The sequence below is a fragment of the Besnoitia besnoiti genome, chromosome I (genome assembly GCF_002563875.1).
Source record: "Besnoitia besnoiti strain Bb-Ger1 chromosome I, whole genome shotgun sequence".
In the NCBI taxonomy this organism is placed as follows: domain Eukaryota; phylum Apicomplexa; class Conoidasida; order Eucoccidiorida; family Sarcocystidae; genus Besnoitia; species Besnoitia besnoiti.
The window spans coordinates 3,577,168-3,594,875 of NC_042356.1; the positions used below are offsets into that span (position 1 = coordinate 3,577,168).

The following is a 17,708-nucleotide window of genomic DNA, read 5'->3' on the forward strand; positions in this document are numbered from 1 at the left end:
AAAGCGATGTGGTTTGCCTCTACTCTTGCCCCTGATTTTCTCGTGTGACCGGCGGCAAACGCCATCTGCTGTGTTGTCTCTCCGTTGTAGCGTGGAGCCGGCTATGCCAGCGAAGAGGAGCACAATTTGCACCACAATAGCAGAATGACAGACCTGTGCTAAGAGAATGCACAGTTCTGTCTGTGGGCATCGCTATAATTCAAGCCACACACCGACGAATCGTATAGTACGCTCGAGAAAGGATCTGCTCTGGGGATGAATACTGCAAGCCCGGTCGTGAATACCCCGCATATTGTAGTGTGCTTATATATATTCACATGAAATGCCGGCCGCATCTTTCTCGCCAACCTCCACGTCGCTGCACACAGAGTCGCAGTACTTGCCAAAATAGCCTGAAGGTCACAATCGAGCATCAAGAGCATAGCAGGGGGTACGGTACTAAGCTGTTTGTAGCCACACGCTGAAGATTAGACGCGGGTGTATTTGAAGGTCTCGCAGGTGCCACTCGAATCGAGACCTCTAACTTGCCTCTCGGCTAGCGTTCTCTCAGGCAGCAATCGATGCGAGAACCAAAAACGTGTCCCTCTGCCTTGTTGTGTCTCTTTGTATTGCTTTTTTGGCACCAGAAGAGGCCAGTCATCTAACCGGGTCTCACATTCCTATTAACCCATTAACTGTTTTCTTCCTGTGTGCGCCTCTTTTGTTTTTGCTCATTTTTTTTTGTCCTTTGCTACTCCATGGATTAGCTGGTCACGCGACACGTAGTCCCCTTCACCTCTATCCTCGTTATTGCTTCGCTCTCCTATTCAGCCGTCGCATGGATTCATTTTTGGAGGGCCGGCGGTGATCAGAGTGTTTCGTGAGCATTTCCTTTTCGCTGCCGGAGGCGAACCGCAAACACCACGTCCGCGGAGGAGTCTCGAACATTCGCGGAGTTGATTTCTTTTTCGGGATCTGTAGCCGCCTCTCTTTTCTTGTCCCTTTCCGCAAGCGCGGTCCTATGAATAGCACCGTGCCAGTAAGCCAACGTACATCTCCCGTCTCGGGAACCACGAGTACGCAAACGCATAGATCTACCCAGTCACACTGGGCGCCTTTTGCACTTTCTCTCTGGCTCAGTCTCGGCCTTCGCACTGTCGAACGCCGAGTTCTGCCAGTTTGTTGGTGTTCCTGTTTTTATCAACGCTCTTTATTACCCAGCTGACCAGTATGTGTCACTCTTGTGCCGGCGGAGCCATCGCCTTCGGGCTCTTCGTGACTTCTTTTCTCTGACGTTCGTTCGGGTTCTTTTCCCTCATTTCCCCTTCTCGTCGCCTGAAGCTTGTTCAAGCTCGACGAGCAACCCTCGTAAAGCGTGTATCGTTGTTGTTTTCTGCATCCTGTGCTTCGGTAAGCCTCGTCACTTCGCCTCCGCTCTTCCTTCGTAACTCGTGCTGTACGTTTCTACGGCGGCTCAATATGCCGCATACCGAAACTCTTACCTACCAGCGTTTTCATAGTGGCACTATTGCGTTCTCGTTTTGTGATCTAGTTGCTTGTGATGTCTAGTTCCTGATTTTCGCCTGCGTCCGTTGTGCTGGGCTCTGTTCAGGGGAGTGTGTAGCCCAATGCGCTGAATATTTGCTTTGGTATTATCCGGTTCCGCTCCTCTCGCCTTTTTTTCTCTGAAACTGCAACGACGTGCTCATGTGACTACCAAAAGACCCTTTTCCTTCGTTGGGTTCCTCCAGGTTGGCGTCAGATTCTACGCTCGTGCTTTCCTACCCTCAGACCCTTCCGTCGTAGGATCCTCAGTCTCGTGGGCCTCCTTTCCGCCTAATTGACTGCTTTCGCCCAAGCATGAGTTTTTCTCCTCGTGATTCATGGCCCCTTCCCGTGATGCAAAAACTGAACATGGACGAGAGCACCTTGGAAAATCCTGTGGCCTCACTTGAGGCTGCCTCGATACCCACAACCGGCGTGCCCTCTCCAGCGTCTCTCTCTGAAATCCCTCGTTCTTCTCCTCCTCCCTTGGCTTTGTCTGCCGCAGTTTCTTCTCCCGTTGCTCCTTCCTCTTCTTTGCTGCCGCACACCCCGGCGGCCCCTTTAGCCCATTCACCTTCTGCGTCAGCGGTTTCCTCCGTGAATCCACCGGAGTCAACTTACTATGGCCCTGCTGCCTCAATACCGCCCCCGCCTTTCTCGTCGTCCGCATCCTTCCATCCTTCGGTGGCGTCGGCGCATGCTGCTGTGTTTACTCTCGCACTGCAGTCTGCTTCTTCTTTTCCGCCTGCCTCGACCGCAGGACCTGCCGCTTCATTTCCTGTCTCTTCTGCCCCCGCGTATCCCCCTCCCTATTCACAGCCTCCGCCTCCCGCCCCTACAGTTTCGATCTACGTGAACCCAGCCGTTCCGCCGCCTACACAGCCGTCGTCGTTTTCTGCCCCCGCCCACAGTGCGCCTCAGGCCTCTCAGACCCCTCCGCACTCCTCCCCGCCTTCCGCTGCCGCCTCAAGCGCATCCGAGGGCTTGAGGAGACCCTCACCCCGCGGGCAGCTTGCGTTTAGGCAGGAACCGGACCACCAACCACGGAATGCCGGTTCATTCGCAACCAGGGGCGACGCGAGAACGGAACGGGGCGCCGAGGCGGAGCGGCAGGAAGTTACCGAAGAAGATCGAAGCGCACCCACTGGGAACGCCGCTCCGTTCTCTTCAGCACCTCATCCTCCTACCTCACACCGCGTCGAGCCCTCATTTCCTCATTCGCTTCCTTCTGCATATGCTGGAGTGCCTCAGTCTTCCTCGGACAGCCTGTCATCGGCTGAACCCCGTGCGCCTGCCTCCGCGTCCCTCCTGCCCAGCTACACGCAGATGGATGCAGGATCAAGAGGAACGGAGAACGCGAGGAGGCAACCGGAGACGGAGGGATGGAAACGGAGGACCGACGAAGAAGACAGAGAACGGGCACACAGACAGCGCGAGAAAGACATACGCATATACAACGCCGTCTCTTTCTTGACGCAGCCTTCCGGTGAGTTGAAGACTATAGTCGATACCAGGAACCGAAACAGGGAGGTCGCAAGCAGTCTCTGACCTCCCGTACGCACGGATACAGGAGGAGTCTTTCGATACCGCAGCTATACTGAGGCACGCATACTCATCCATACACGATGTGTGCCTCATACCGCAGCAGATGCGCCTGATGACCGTGGGAAAGTTGCGTGCTCGTGCATAGACGGTGTCAATGGAACTAATAAAACGCCTAATGCGGATGCGGTGTAGCGAAGGCGGGCAAACACCACGTCGCAGTCAAACGTTCACATGCGAGAAGCGAGCAATAAAAACTGGTATCATGCGTAGAGAGGGGGATCACAGAAGTATAGGACGACTGTCTAACACGCGTACAGTTTCGCGCATTCGAGCTCTTGGGACTGCCTGTAGATTTGCTGAGTCTGCCGGTATATGCGATGTGAGTTTGTTCTCGGGGGTGGACTTTCCAAACTGGACACTGCGTGTTGTTGATACACCATCGGACATTCACGTGTGGGCAGACTGAACGCGCACCAGCGTTTGCCGCATCCGCGCTCATCTCTTTCGGGCACAGGCGTTTTCCGTTTTCCGGTTGACGCCTGCACACACACCATACAGTAGTTCATTTCAGCATTTTTTTCCGATTTGAGCGGGCATCGGCCAGTCCGAGTTCTGTGTTGCAGGTATTCGTACACATCGACAAGGTCCTTGCCCCAGTGTTTGTATCCTGCAGGCGGAGCCCCTGTGTGTTGTTTTCCTCCGCCACAGCTCCGAGTGGTAGAGGATTTCATTCTTTCCACCTTTCTAGCTGCCCTGCGGGAAGCAATGTGTTCTTTGCTCCGTCCTTTCAATATTCGTCTTTTCCTTGTCTTTACGTGATTTGTCTGCAGTGGCATCGGCGCCTCACTCTGCGAAACGCACCTTCCTCCTCAGCAAAGGGCTCTCAGACCAAGAGGCAGATGAGGCATTTCGGAGAGCGCAGTCCCTCGCCTCTTCTTCGTTGCAGCCTCCGCAGACTTCCACTCCCTTCACAGGCGCCAGTGCCCCGGGCTTCGGCCGGGAAGGGAAGCTGTCGCCGATTCACGCCCCGCATTCAGCGGCTCTATCTACTTTTCCCGGGCTCGCGACCGGCGGACGTGCCTTGGAGATGCAGAGAATAGACGAACGAAACGAACCACACAAAGGAACCCGGGGATCTCTTTTGTTTTTCGTCGCTCTCGCTTTCTCCGCCGGCGCCGCGGCGGCCAGCGGACTTTTGCCGGTGAGAAGAGCACCACGCGCCAGACACGAAAGGCTCTTTGCCCTATGCAGCAAGATTCATTAGCGAATACAGCGATTCATATACGTAGACTGAGAAACTCCTACGCGCTCCAAATTAAGTACCTGTCTTCCACTTCCTGCGAGTTGCAAGTCCCTGTAAATTCCTCTTCTGTATTTAGACGCTTCTGCGATCCTCCTCTAAACTCCTCCGTCACCCGCGTTCGGAGTATCTGCTTGCGTCTTCTTGTATCCGCCCGTGCCGACGTCTAGGCGTCTGCTTAGAAGAGCGTGACACGCAGAAAAACGCAACATCACACAGCGTCGGGCGCTGCAAACGCAGACTCGCGCACGTCCAAGTCGCATCCTGTATCTCCATGAAGTTCTACTTCACAGTTGCTTGAGGTTCACCATTTATTCCCTCACTACATTGCTCAGCAATCTGTGCCCCCGGGGCGATGTCTCATTGAGGTCTTCCAGTGCCCCCGATGTGGATGCATACACCTGTGCCTATTCGTCAGCACCTGCTTGCACACCCATGTCACTATGTACCTAGCCACGTATCTGTGTTTCTATCTACAACTAAATACATCCCGCGTGTGCAGTTACGGTAGATGGAGCCGATCGTTCATGCCCGTTGCGTTTTTTTCGTCAGTTCAGCAGTCCTCTCTCCTTCTTCTGGAAGGATTCTCACGCCGCGGGAGTTTCGCCGGCCGTGGAGTCAGGTCAAACGGAAGAGGAGCAAGATGAAGATCAGGGCGAAGGCGGAGAGGAGGCCGAGGACGTCAAGGAAGAATCCGAGGCGCTGGAGAACGACGGAGACGAGGACGAAGAGGATGCGCAGTCATCGGGAGACGACGTCAGAGTTTTGTGGACGGCGAAGAATCGGAGTCGCGAGCCTCCCCAGCGTGGTGAGCGGGCGAGGAAGGACTTCTCGCCTGCTTTCTCGTCATCGCGAGCCTCCTACTCCTCCACTTCATCTTCTCTCTCGGGTGTCTCATCTCAGGGACGCCCTTCACGCAGGCGCAACCGTCGAACGCTTCGAAGAGGACGAAGTGCAGTGGGCGTCGGTACCGGGCACACTTCGAGCGAAGACAGCGAGACGCCATCTCCGCATGCTGGAAGCGTGCGCCAGCGAAAAAGCGACAGAGTCGGAGGCCCCATATTCTGGAGCAGCACCGGGAGTGGGGCAGCGCGCTCGCGTGACCGGAGTTCGTTGTGTGCAAAGAGAGAGGAAGAGCTCCTGTCTCTGTTCCGTCGACAAACGCAGACGCTGGATCGCCTTGAGACGCTTATCGCGAAAGTATCGAATCTCGTGGGCACGAAGCTGCCGTCGGACTCGGCGGAGACACATGCGCCCGCTTCACCTCGTCATGCCTATCCCTCTTCGTCAGCTTTCTCGACATGGATGACGTCGGCTTCGTCAGGGGCGCTTCGGGTGCCGCTGGAAAAAGAGATCGTTTCCTCTTCTCCTCCATTATTTGAGTCTGCTCCGACGCGTGCCTCCGCTTCGTTCGCGGCTTCGTCCACTGCACCCTTTTCTCTGTCGTCCTTCCCCCCGTGGCAGCAGTGCTCTGCCTCTCGCGGGACAGCCGCATGGCTCGATGAAGCCAAAAGAGAGAGGAAAACACTCCGAGACGAAGAGGCTGCTCGGAGCTGGTGGCGACGAATGGGCGAAGGCACGAGGGAGGCTGCGGCGGACGCCGCAGAAGCAGACAACGCGCAGAAAGCCGCGCAGGAGGAAGCAGAATATGGGCGCAAAAGCAGCGCGGGCAAAGCGAGCGACGGCAGGTACCGCGCAACCGAGATACAAGATAAAAACGCGAACGCGCGTGAGACTGGAGAAAGGGCTTACTTGTCGCCCGGCGCGAGAGACAAGGACTCACAAAAGTCAGATTTGCGTGACGACGCGTGGGAGGCGCCGGAAGGAAGGTCACAAGGGGCGGCGGAAGACGAGGCGGAGGCGTGGACCCACCTCGACGCCGCAGAGGCTGACGAGGAGGCTGACGACGGGGAAGAAGAATATCGGAGTAGCAATGGAGGCACAGAAATACAGGGAGCACACTCAGAGAAGACAATGAATTCCGACCCCGAGAAAGAGGGGAAGAACGGGACGCCTCAGTCTGAAGGCTTGGAAGCATCGCCGGCGGCCACCCAAGACCGCTGCGTCAGCGTTGAAATGAAGGAGAGGCTTACCGAGGCGGTCTGCGAGCTTGCCGACGCGGTTACGGCTGCCAACGGAAACCACCAAACATCGCTTGGAACCCTTGTGGTGAGCAGTAGCACGAACATCTGTGATCAGATATCTCCATGCAACATCGCCTTCCTCCTCCCGTTTGTTGTCTCTCTTCGTTCACCCTGTCAAACCATTTCTGCGCTCTCAGCGGATGTGCGCCGAGTGTCTAACGGTTGTTCCCTTACCGCTTCTTTTTCTGCCCTAAACCGCTCTCGGGGATGTCCCTGCCTGCCGTGCCGTCCCCCGTTTGCTTGCATTTGTCTTTGGTTTCCTGCCTCGACCCGATTTCCCCATCCGCCTCTTTGCCTGCTCGTTTGTTCAAGACGTCTCGCTCGGTTTCAGGTCTCTCTGTGGCAATGAAACGCTTTCCACCGCTGTCTGCAAAGTCGACTCCGAGGGCTCGTCGACGTCGGGTGTGTTTTCGCACGCAGTAGCAGGGACTACCTGATTTGATGGCAGGACTTCTGGGGGTTCCATGTGTCTGCACCCGTGTCTGTGTGTCTTGTTAGCTCATGCTCTCCAACCTCGCCTCTGCGGCGACTACAGAACTCCGCGTGCGGTACTCTCGCATCAACACTCTTTCTCCGCGTTTCCAAGGTCAGCTTCGAAGAAGAAAAGCAACCGCAGTTTTTCTGGATTACTTTCTGTTCCACTCCGGTGACCGGTGTCCCCGTGGCTCTTCATCAGGCTGATCCTTTCTGCCCCTGTATTTTTTAAACTCGAGCCTCATAAATGTATTCATGCTCCGCCGCGACTCTAGTTGATCCCTGTCGTTTTACGCTTCAGGCGCTTTTTAAGCGTGGATGGCCATGCATGCATACATATATATATTTACAGGATACGCTTTTCGTGTTCCTCTACCTGAATGATCTGCACATTTCACTGCCGAATGCTTGTCTACTGCAGAGCGCTTTATGGGCGTTCACTCAGAGGTCACTTCGTTTTTGGTTTCACTCGGTTTCTCTGCCCAAGGCGCGATTCTGGTACGTGAGACTCCCTCCCCCGCGTGAAGGACCTACCCGGTATAGCATTCTGTCACTCTGACACTGCAGAACACACGGCTCTTCAGAGGATTCGTGACGCCTTCAAGCAGGATCACGAATATGTATATAAATATCACCAGAGTTGAAGCTGGGAAAACATCTCTATTTTGTGATTTCTCCTTGTTTTCTTCTGCATCTCAGGCGTATCCTGCAACGGCGGACCTTGCTCCGGTGCTCGAGGCACAGCATCGCGTGTCGGCGCATCTAAACAGGCTCATGCGGTCTCGTCAACGGTTGAGTTCTACCTCTTCGTCTGCAGCTTCCCCTCTTCCCGCGAGTGCTTCGTTGTCATCCGCTAGCTCGTCCTCGAATGGTGCATCTTCTCTCCCTTCGGCTGCTTTGCTCTCGAACGCCGGCATGCCTTCCTCGAGCTCGTTACCTTCGATGTCGCCCCCTGCTCGGCGCCCATCCGACGTTTCCTCTGCGCCGGATGCCACAACTGCTTGCTGCGCTCCTTCACCGGGCGCCGCGTCCTCCTCTGCGCTCTCGCTGGCTGAGGCGTCCATCCCGCTGCCCTCGGAGAGCGAGAGGGCTGTCGCTGAGAACTGCGAGAACGTGTCGCGCGTGCTGCCTGATGCTAGGCAGCGTCTCCCGGGGGCAGCGAGCGCGTCGCCTCGCCCAGGTGTGCCTCCTTCGTCTTCGCTTCCCGCGTCATCTTCGGATGCAGACTCCGCTGTGCAGCCTTTAGACTCGCCAGCGGCCCTCCGGAGTCGCCTCGACAGCGAGGAAGCGAACGCGAACAACGACGAGGCGGACAGAGCTCGCCAAGCAGAGGCAAGTGAAGGGGGGACTAGAGGTCGAGAGCAACGAAAAATGCTGGAAACAACGGTCACAACGAGTCAGAACGAAGCGATAGTAGGGCCGCAAGACGGGCGAGACACACACAAGGTGAGAGACCTGTCGGAGGCGACAGGCGACACACAGAAAACGTTCGGAGAGAAGCCGCGAAAAGTCAATGGTGCGCAAGCTTTCAACGCGGCAATCGACGGGGAGAGGATAACACCAGAGCAGCAAACGACTGAGAAGACGGGACATTTGAGGGATGCGAAGAACGAGACGGATGAGACCGCACGTCCATCCGAGTGAGCATGCCGAATACAGAAGGACACAAGAAGCGGAGGGGAACGGCAAAAGTGAAGAACGGCGAGCAAACTACCAGCAGTACATACAGTAGGGAAGGACGAGGAACAGCTCCTGAGGGAAGAAAACTTCAGTCGGACGAAATGTGGGAATCTCCAAACATTAGAACCGGTTTTCGGAAACAAAGTGCCGCGTAGCGTGAGTTGAATGAGCCGATGAGCGACTGTGGCTGTCCCACCGCCTGCTTCACGTGAAATGCGCACAACCATGGAAGAATAGGCTTGCACTCCCGTGCATGTATCATCAGCGCGCCGCTGCCAAACGTTTCTTATACTGTTACACCTATATCTTAGTGAGCACATACACCGCTAAGCAGCGTGTATGCTTGTGACGCTTTTCTACCCTAGTGCCTGGATGAGGCCCCTTTCTAGAGTTTCCAGCTACTTCTCCAGTCTCGTTTTTCTCGCTGTTTCTTTGATCGCAGCACTCGCCTTCGCATCTCCGACCCACCCGCGTTTGCTGCTGCCCTTCTAGCGTCTGAAGCCCACATCTTAGGTATACCGTGTAACTCCATCAGAGTGATACAAACGCAGGCGTCGAGCGCCGCTGCTCGTGGGTAGCTCAGATATCTTAACGTGTCGAGGCGGGGAGCTCTCGCTGTCAGCTCGTGTGTAGCCTCGCTGACCTCATCGTGAAGCGCATGCCTGGCTCATACACCCAGTTTGCAAAACTAAGTGTTTTGAACAAATCAGATGTAAATCGTGTCGTAGCACAGATCGTGAACCACCTGGTACGATCCAAGGCTTATTGGAGGTGGTAGCCTCCGTGACAGCTAAACGTCCGCATTCGATATGGTTTTTGCCGTTTTACCTACCTGCACTCTTATGTAGACAGGGCACGGCTAATGGATTATGTGCAATATCTAGTGCGGCTCGGAGGCTGCGAGATCGCGTTCGGCGTTCAGTGGACTCCTTCCAAACAAGAGCCCCACAGTAGAATATACTATAGCCTAAGCCGCGAGTGACGAAAAAGCCTGGCGGTTACCTGCAGTCTACGCTTTCCCGACCACGTGTACGTTGTGCATTATAAATACCATGCGGACAAGAGGACCTGAAACAAGAGGTGACTAAAACTTCATTCACCGCAGTACTAGAAGTATATCAAGGGGGTGGCACACTTTGTAAAAGGGGAACGAACCTCAGCACAGGCTCGCAGCCTGCCGCCGGGGCGACATACAAGGCCTGGGGCCTGCCCCACAATTCCCTATGAGGAGGTAGCGGAAAAGGACAGGAAGCGCATGCGCAAGAATCGAGACCTTCATCATCCCTGTCCCCATCTTCGTTTCTATATCGCCCGCGCGCTTCCTTTTTCTCTTTCGGCTTTCCCGGCCTCCTCCTGCCTCGATGTCATTGGCTCACGACTCGCCTCGCAGCGCTCACTCTCGCGTCCGCGCCCATATGCCCTCCGCCTGCTGCACTAAGTCTGCCTTTTTCCCCTTCGGCCGCTCGCCCTTTGAGTGGATCCACGCGGTAAGCTGCGCAACTGTCAGCGACACGAGCCGATTATCCTTGAAAAGGAGCTCAAAAAGCTCGTCGGTGACACTGCCCCCTCTGTCTCTGCCTTTCCCGGCCTCTCTCGGTTTCTTCGCGGCGCGGGCCTCGCCCCCCTCGCGGTCGTCCTCGTCGGCGCCGCCACGGGCGCGCGGCGAGGCGGCGCTGGGCGCCGGTCTCTTCTTCGGCGAACCCGCTGAACCCGCGAACCTTGAGGCCGTCTTCTTCTCCGCGGCGGCTGCGACGAACCGCGGCGTAGGCGGCACGAAGTCTTCATCTGCAGTGCCGTAAACGCTGCCGAAGCCATCAGAGAAACACAGGCGAAACAAATGAAATCTCTTGAACCGTTTGATCGGAGAAATCCTGTCCGCTCGTGCCAAAAGAGGGGCATGGGGAACTGGCCCAAAACGCGACGGCAAGAAAAGACGCGAAACAGGGAAGCCGACAGGCACGCACTGCAGGCGGAGACGAAAGTCTCGGTAGAAACGCAGCGCGGACAGACTGCACAGCCGAGCAACATATGCTTCTACACACGCATGACGACGAAGTCGGAGATGAACGCCCCCCCTCCAGCGGAGAGCCTCCGAAGGTTTTGGCGCAGCAGGTTCCCGTCGCCTCCCCCTCCCCACCACCAAATACAAAGATATAGATATACATATACATATATACGTAAATGTATACATATTTATATAGATATGCATATAAATTTTTATATGTAGATGTAAGTAGATATATGTGCATATGTATATGTATATTGTGGACTACGTAGTCTTAGTGTCTATGCTCACCTTTTTTTCCACTTGAGAATCGGATCCCTGAGTTTCTGCAAAACGGCCTGGTCGGGTACGAGGGTAGGCGGCGGCACGTCCGCCTCGGGGGCCCCGAGCGCGAGGGCCTCGATGATGGCGAAGTGTCTCTGCAGAGCGTCGTTGCTGAGCTGGTGCGGATGGAAATCCTCGACAGATAAGTCTAAAAATTATTTTTAGAGACAGGAAAAAAAGGAAGAATTCGTTGCTGGGGTGCCGCGCGACCGAGACGCAGACGAGCGGCCAAATTTACGGAATGAAACGCTTGTTTGCCTATTGCGGCCGCGAGAGACTTGCTCCGACCTTACTATACTTCCCCTTCACCGCGACGAAAGCACCGCCTGCTCGCCTCACACACGCGTCTGCACACTGCAGAGCCCGCAGCGGCACCCCGAAGCGGGGTGAAGCATCTCGCCGACGCGGTCGCCCCCGTACAAACAGACAGACGTTCGCGCAGACAAGCTTCTACAGTGCATGCGAAACCACACATGAATTCCTGCGCATGTCCGTATACGCCGGGCTCTCGGCGGGGCCCTGGGCTCACCAACGAGGACGCGCATGGCGTCTCGCACTTGCTCTTCGCGCTCGCGTCTCAAAGCTCTGGAGTCTGCGCCGGTCTCTTCGTCCTCCACTGCTTCCCTTGCCCCTTCAGAATCAGCTGCGGCAGAGGAGGAAAGCGACGCCCACGGAAACTGGAGGCTGCGAATGTCCTCGGCGAACGGGAGGCGGAGGAGGTGAAGGCCGGGCGCCTGCAGCGTGTTTCCTGCTTCGTCAACTTCTTCGAGCTGCAGGCGTGAAGGCAGAAGGACACCGACCTCACACCAAGAATCTAAGAACGAAGCGCGCCGGCCCTTTTCTGTCGACTCGGAAACAACTACAGGGTCATCCGAATTGACTCCAGTTCGACGGTCCCCACAACCCCCATGCGGAGACCCTCAGAGCAAGTGCGTCTCTGCACGGCAAACAGCACATCAAGCGCACGCGAACTTGCTAAAGAAAACGGCACGCGAGAGACACAAACACGAAAGTTTTCTTCCTCTCTATAGGTTCAGGATTCTCACCTGAGGCAGAAGCGCCGCCAGAGCCACTGCAGAGCCGTGCTTGGGCACGTAGCGCACGAGAGCAGCCTGGAGCCAACGCAGACAGAAAGAAGCACACCGCCTCCTCAGATTCACCACAAACGTCACGGCGTTCACTCGAACCTCCTCCAGGTCTGCAATCAGAGAGGAAGTCTGCTGGCGGGCCCGCGTGCTGACTGCCTCTGCCTGTGAGGCTCAGAACGGAGCCTAGTTATTTCGAGTCCCTCTCTCTCTCCGCGGAGCTTCATGCTGGCTTCCCCAAACTCAGTTCTCAAGTGATCTGAAAATGTATATACAAGAGAAGTTACCGTTTGGCGAAGGACTGGAGCCTAACCTCTGGCGAGCCCTCTCTTTCCGGATGTCAGCATCGCACAGCAGCTCTGTACTCCCCCCCACCCCTTGGCAGCTGCCAGAGCACTTGAATATACACATATATATATATATATACATATATACATTATGTATTTATATCGATATATAAATATGGAACAGACATGCGTTCTGTTGCATCCTCGCGTAGCAGAGACAGAGAACACAAAGAAATGGAAACGCCAAACAGTGATGCAGACGCTTAAAGCCCCCCATTCGTGTGTTGCGGACTAGCCATGCCCTGCCACAGCGATCAGGAATCGTGACGCTGTCTCACAAGTTTGCGCTTATAGAGAGTCATGACGAAGGCCGAGAAAAGCCTGTCTTGTTCTCTCCCTGTCCCCTCAGGGACGCCTGCGTCGCGCGCCGCTCGCTCGGCCGCAGCGACCGCGCCGGGCCCTGCCGCGGCGGCCGCCGCGACCGCCGTCGTGACGAAGAGGGGACTGGCGATGTTCAGCTCGTAAGGGAGCGACTTGGCCGGCAGACAGCAGAGGAGCCACAAGCCTGGAGGGCCGAAGTTCTGCAGGGACGCGGAAGCAAAATGCCACGACAGCGAAAACAAAAACGTGCTGCACTATTTGGAGCCGAAACCAGGTACGGCGCAGCTGCAAGGGACTACCGTCACCGAGTTTCCAACTCCGACTTGAATGCTACGAACGTGTGAGCCGCTCTGTTCTATTTTGCCAGGAGCCGGGGCTCCGAGGCCTCCTAAATCTACTGAGGCTCAACTTGATGCAGGCCGCAGCCACGTGGCCTCCGCAGCGCCGCACCTTCACAGCTTGCATGTCTTTAGAGTGGAGGCCGATCTTCTCGCCGCCCGCGTCGGCATACGGCTGGATGGCTTCAGGGCCCAGCAGCTGCACTTTCTTCACAAGCATCTCCTCCTGGTCTTCTGCAGGTAGGCCCTCTCCCGCGGGTTCCGCCTCGTCGGAGTCCCCCTCAGGCGCGCGTCGCTGCGCGGCCGCCTCGCCGCCGGCGCCCTCCCCTAGCAGCTTGAGGGTCGCACCGGGCGCCAGAGGCTCCTGGCGGGCGTCGGCAGTCAGGACCGCCTGCGGCCGCGGCAGCGGCTGCGCGCGCACGGAGCTCAGCAAGCACACCGGGAGCTCCAGCGCAGGCCGCAAGTGCAGAGAAAGGAGCGACAACACCCGCTGCGTGCGGTCGACTAGCCTGGAAACCGAGGAAACAAACGACACACATACTTGACGCCTGAGAGGCATGCAGACGCGGTTGCCAACCAGCATCGCGCGGGGTCTCCTCCGCGGAGCCATCTTGCAGCTGAAGGAGATTCTCGACCCGCTCGCGCCAATCGAGGGGCTGGCGAGATCTTCTGCGTGAGAATACGGTATTTGGGAAGTCACCACTGATAGACATTCAGCGCAGAGCCTGAGCGCCTTCCACTTCAATTTTCATGTCGCGACCTAGGCCAAACGGGTTTCATGCCTCGTTGAGCCCCTGATGCGTCCATTAAGTTTAGACGCATGCCCAACCGGGAAACAAAGATTTACGAGCTACAAACATGCGTGCAGGCATGGACAGCTCATCTAACCGGAGTACGCTCCCGCCACAGTGCCGCGTTCCCGCGCGTGTCTCAGCCCGTGGAGGGGGGCGGCAGCCAGGGAATGGAGGTGGGGAGCCTTCGAAACGTTTAAAACTTAACCCCAAACAGGTCCCCTCGCGACGAGTGCCCTACCGAATGTTGTCGTTGATCGCGTCCACTTGCAGCCGCACTTGTCGCTTGTACGCCGCGCTCGCATGGCCTTCGTCGCCGGCCTCAGGTCCGAGGCTGTCTTCCAGCAGCAGCGCGTCGCCCCAGAAGCGCTCCATGGCGAACGGCGGCTCGCCTGCGGAGAACCGAAACAGCCAACAGCACAAGCCAATAAAACGACACGCACGTGGCGACAAACGCACACAGGCGCCTGCTGTCGCAGCGTTACTGCCCTTCAGGCTGCACGCCGCGCGGGAAACTCCCCCCCGTTACATCTCGCGGCAGCCCGGGAGACGGCGCCCATTCCCGTTAGCGGAGTTCACATGCAGATGCGAGCAGAGAGATGCACGCATACACAGATATACGGAGTTGTGTGAGGCCGTCGCGCAGCGCCTTGCGCCTGCGAGTCGGTCGGTAGTTTTACCGGGGCTCTCGAGGGGGACGAGGAGAAAATCGACTCCGTCTTCTTGCATGTCCCGCAGCCTCTGGAGCGCCGCGTCGCGCGCCTCCCGAGCCACGTCTCTGCAGGGGTCGTCGTCCGCCGTGAAGAAGAGGACGCGCTGCGGAATAAAGCGCGGGCCGCTGCCTCGCCGGTGAGCCACGGAAGCCGCGCCGAGAGAGTGGCTGATGAGCCAAAAAATATCTGAAAACAAAACACATACCGTGACACACTCGACCGCGACTCTAAGGCACCGTGAAACACAACACCCCAACGCCACACGAAAAAAAGAAGCAGAAGTCTCAGTCACCGAACCAGGCGCAGGTCCACACGCGAAAAAGCACAATGACAAGCTGCAAGCTTCCAAAAGGAATTACAAATAAATAAAAATAAAGGTTTAATCATGACAGAAGTGTGTAAGACGAGGCGCACGACAGGAGCTTTGCAAACTGCACCCGCTCTAGCAAAGACTTTAAGCACGCGAAAGAAGTTTTTCGAGCGGCGGGGTTCGGATCCATGCAGCAGTAGCACAGTCAGTGAGTCTACTGGTTTCTGCGCCTATCAGAGGGGCGACACAGAGATGTATATGACTACATACATATAGATATACATGCATGCATATACTTACATACATATGGGGCTATAGCTGTGTGGTTACGCAGGCGGGATTGCGCACACGGTATGGGTCAAGGCTCCGCCCACGTTAGAAGAAACGACAGATACGCAAGCGTGCATGCATGTTCACTGACTCACAGCTACGTACACGGGCTACGAGGCGATAAAGCGGCGAAGGGCGCAGGAGGCTTCTGTATTGAGAAGAGCGCCTACCAGCGAGAGGCGGACATTCGGTTTTGGTGCGAGCGACAGGCGCTCCAAACTCTGCAGTGAAATCCTCTCTGCTCAACCGGCTTAAAGCCTGAACCCGCTGCACTGTCTGCACGTCGACCTCTTCCACTGAGGGGAACGCCGCGCAGATGTGAGGGAAACCCAGGCTGTTTTGGCTGCCTTCGGTCCCCGTAAGGAACAACCCGAATACAAGCCGCTGCCCGGAGATGATTTTGCGCTTCAAAAATGTCGCGCACGCGGTCATAATTTCCTGCGAGGAGGAGGCGGAAAGCAGAGAAAACAGCGGCAGCGCATATTGCGGTCGCCAAACACTGAAGACCCACACACCCGTTCGGTCACGCCGTATATAGATATATATACTACAGATATAGATAGATATACAGATATATATATATATATATATATATATATACGCAGAAAGGGTACGCGAAGGTGCCCAGCGAGTATCTATCGAACGCGCAGTGGGGTTGCACGCGCGCCAACGCGCGAGGCAGAGGCACATGCGGCATCGCTCCGCGAGAGTCGCGGGCCAGCAGCTGCAGCCGCTGAGGTGTCCAAGTTGCTGTGCTCTCTCTCCGTGCAAGGGACCTGCCCCCCCTTTCCCCCCGCGGGAGACTGCTTACGGTCCACGGAGTCGTTTCGTTTTCTTCTTGCGTCTGTGTGAAGCCGACAGACTCGCTTTCGCCCGCGGCCGCTTCCTGCTTGGCGTGCGTTTTGCGCGGGTGGAAGAGATCCTCGGGCACTGCGCTGCAGTCCACCGCCCAGATGATGATTTCTTCGCGAGACGCGAGCAGCCGACGCTGCTTGCCTCCTCGCGCGTCCGCGTCTTCCTCGTCATCTTGAAAGGCGGCCGCGGGTGCTGTGCCGCGCGGCGAGGCCTCGGAGGCTGGCGCGTGCGCTTCTGAACAAGCAAGGGAGAAATGCAGCGGACACGGAGCTCTGAGCAGAGCCGACAGACGACGTCCACGGCTCACGCGGAGCAGACATCGCCAGCGCTGCCCGCCCGGCGACTCGAGACGCGGCGACGTTCTCTGCTCAGGAAGAGACGCTTGGGCAGACACCTCTTCGCGGGCGAGGCAAACACACACACACAAGAACCGGGCGTGGAAGCAGAAGAGATCCGCGAGTGAACTGCAGCGGGGATGGGTGGCTCCTTGGGGATTCGGAAGACATTCCGATGCCGTCGTGATGACGGTATTTTTCTCGTTTTCCTGAGGAGTGGGGCGCCGGCGCAGACACTCACCGCGGGTGAAAAACGCGTCGGAAAAGAAGAGATCGTCGTCGCTCTCCTCACTCTCAGAGCCCTCTTCGAAGAGGAACCGAGCGGCGACCGCAGCGTCAAACGCCATTGTAAAGATGTGCGAAGGTCATGAAGAAAAAGGACCAAAAATCGCAACAGAAGAGACGCAAATGAGAGCGCTGCAGCCAGAGAACGGGGCAGATTTCCAAGACGGACGACGCGAATCACGGGAAGACCAGAAACGGGGGGGGGAGGGGGTCACGAGGTCGCCGCAGCCCAGCAGATCTCGCGAGGAGAGAGACTCGGGACGAGGTGAGGATGAAGGGAAAACGAGAAGACTGGCAAAGAACGACGGAGGTGCAGACGAAGGAGGGAAGAGGGGGAAGGGAACTGGACAACCCACGAAACCCGTCAGGGGGAGAGAAAAGTGGAAGTGGAGATGTCAAAAGGCTACACCCAAGCCTCCAGGCGGTAGAAGAGGGCACACGGGGCCTCCAAGAAAGCAGAGGAGCCGAGCAGAAAATCGATCCCCTGTGGACAGTTGCTGCCGTCAAGACAAAAACAAGCGACTACAGATGACATAGAGAAATAAGACCGACGAGAGCAAGCCTGCAGACTCAAGACTAGAGATCCAGTGCTATCTCGAGGGGACGCGAGCTTGAGATTATGGAGACAGAGCGCCAACGAGGCCAAGCATGAACCCGATGAACACCATACACGCAAATTAAGCTGCCTGCAGATGACAGACCACAATCTGCATTCCCAGTCGTGTGTGTCTTGTCATTCTTCGCTCCTGGGCGTCTGTTTTAATTTTTCTTAGCTGTTCTGGGCCGTGTGCTTCTGGCGCATGCATTGCGTAGAAAAATCGCGTGGCACGCGCGGCGGCTATTGTGTCTGTACGACCCATATTTTTTCGTTTTTTGTCTTTCCCGCGTTTTGGAAATGAATAAAGAGCTCGAGGAGAGCCACTTAAATGTCTCGACTCCCTCACTTCTGCGTGCGTCTAGAGCATTCGGGGTACGGCGCCGGCCAGCCGCGGTCGAGGAGAC

At 56.6% G+C, this 17,708-nt stretch overlaps 2 protein-coding genes across 2 annotated transcripts; one reads left to right on the forward strand and one right to left on the reverse strand.

Moving 5' to 3' along the window:
- Window positions 1-1,839: 1,839 nt before the first annotated feature.
- Window positions 1,840-8,631, forward strand: BESB_005240 (uncharacterized protein; the record flags this gene model as incomplete). Its single annotated transcript, XM_029359279.1, has 6 exons — window positions 1,840-3,010; window positions 3,900-4,270; window positions 4,922-6,538; window positions 7,012-7,099; window positions 7,433-7,485; window positions 7,687-8,631. The coding sequence occupies 6 exons, from the start codon at window positions 1,840-1,842 to the stop codon at window positions 8,629-8,631; spliced, it is 4,245 nt and encodes a 1,414-aa protein (XP_029222192.1).
- Window positions 8,632-10,060: 1,429 nt separating this feature from the next.
- On the reverse strand, window positions 10,061-16,768 carry BESB_005250 (uncharacterized protein; the record flags this gene model as incomplete). Its single annotated transcript, XM_029359280.1, has 12 exons — window positions 10,061-10,469; window positions 10,964-11,144; window positions 11,526-11,766; window positions 12,043-12,108; window positions 12,707-12,772; window positions 12,812-12,949; window positions 13,200-13,596; window positions 14,120-14,270; window positions 14,559-14,777; window positions 15,402-15,669; window positions 16,043-16,320; window positions 16,663-16,768. The coding sequence occupies 12 exons, from the start codon at window positions 16,766-16,768 to the stop codon at window positions 10,061-10,063; spliced, it is 2,520 nt and encodes an 839-aa protein (XP_029222193.1).
- Window positions 16,769-17,708: the final 940 nt, after the last annotated feature.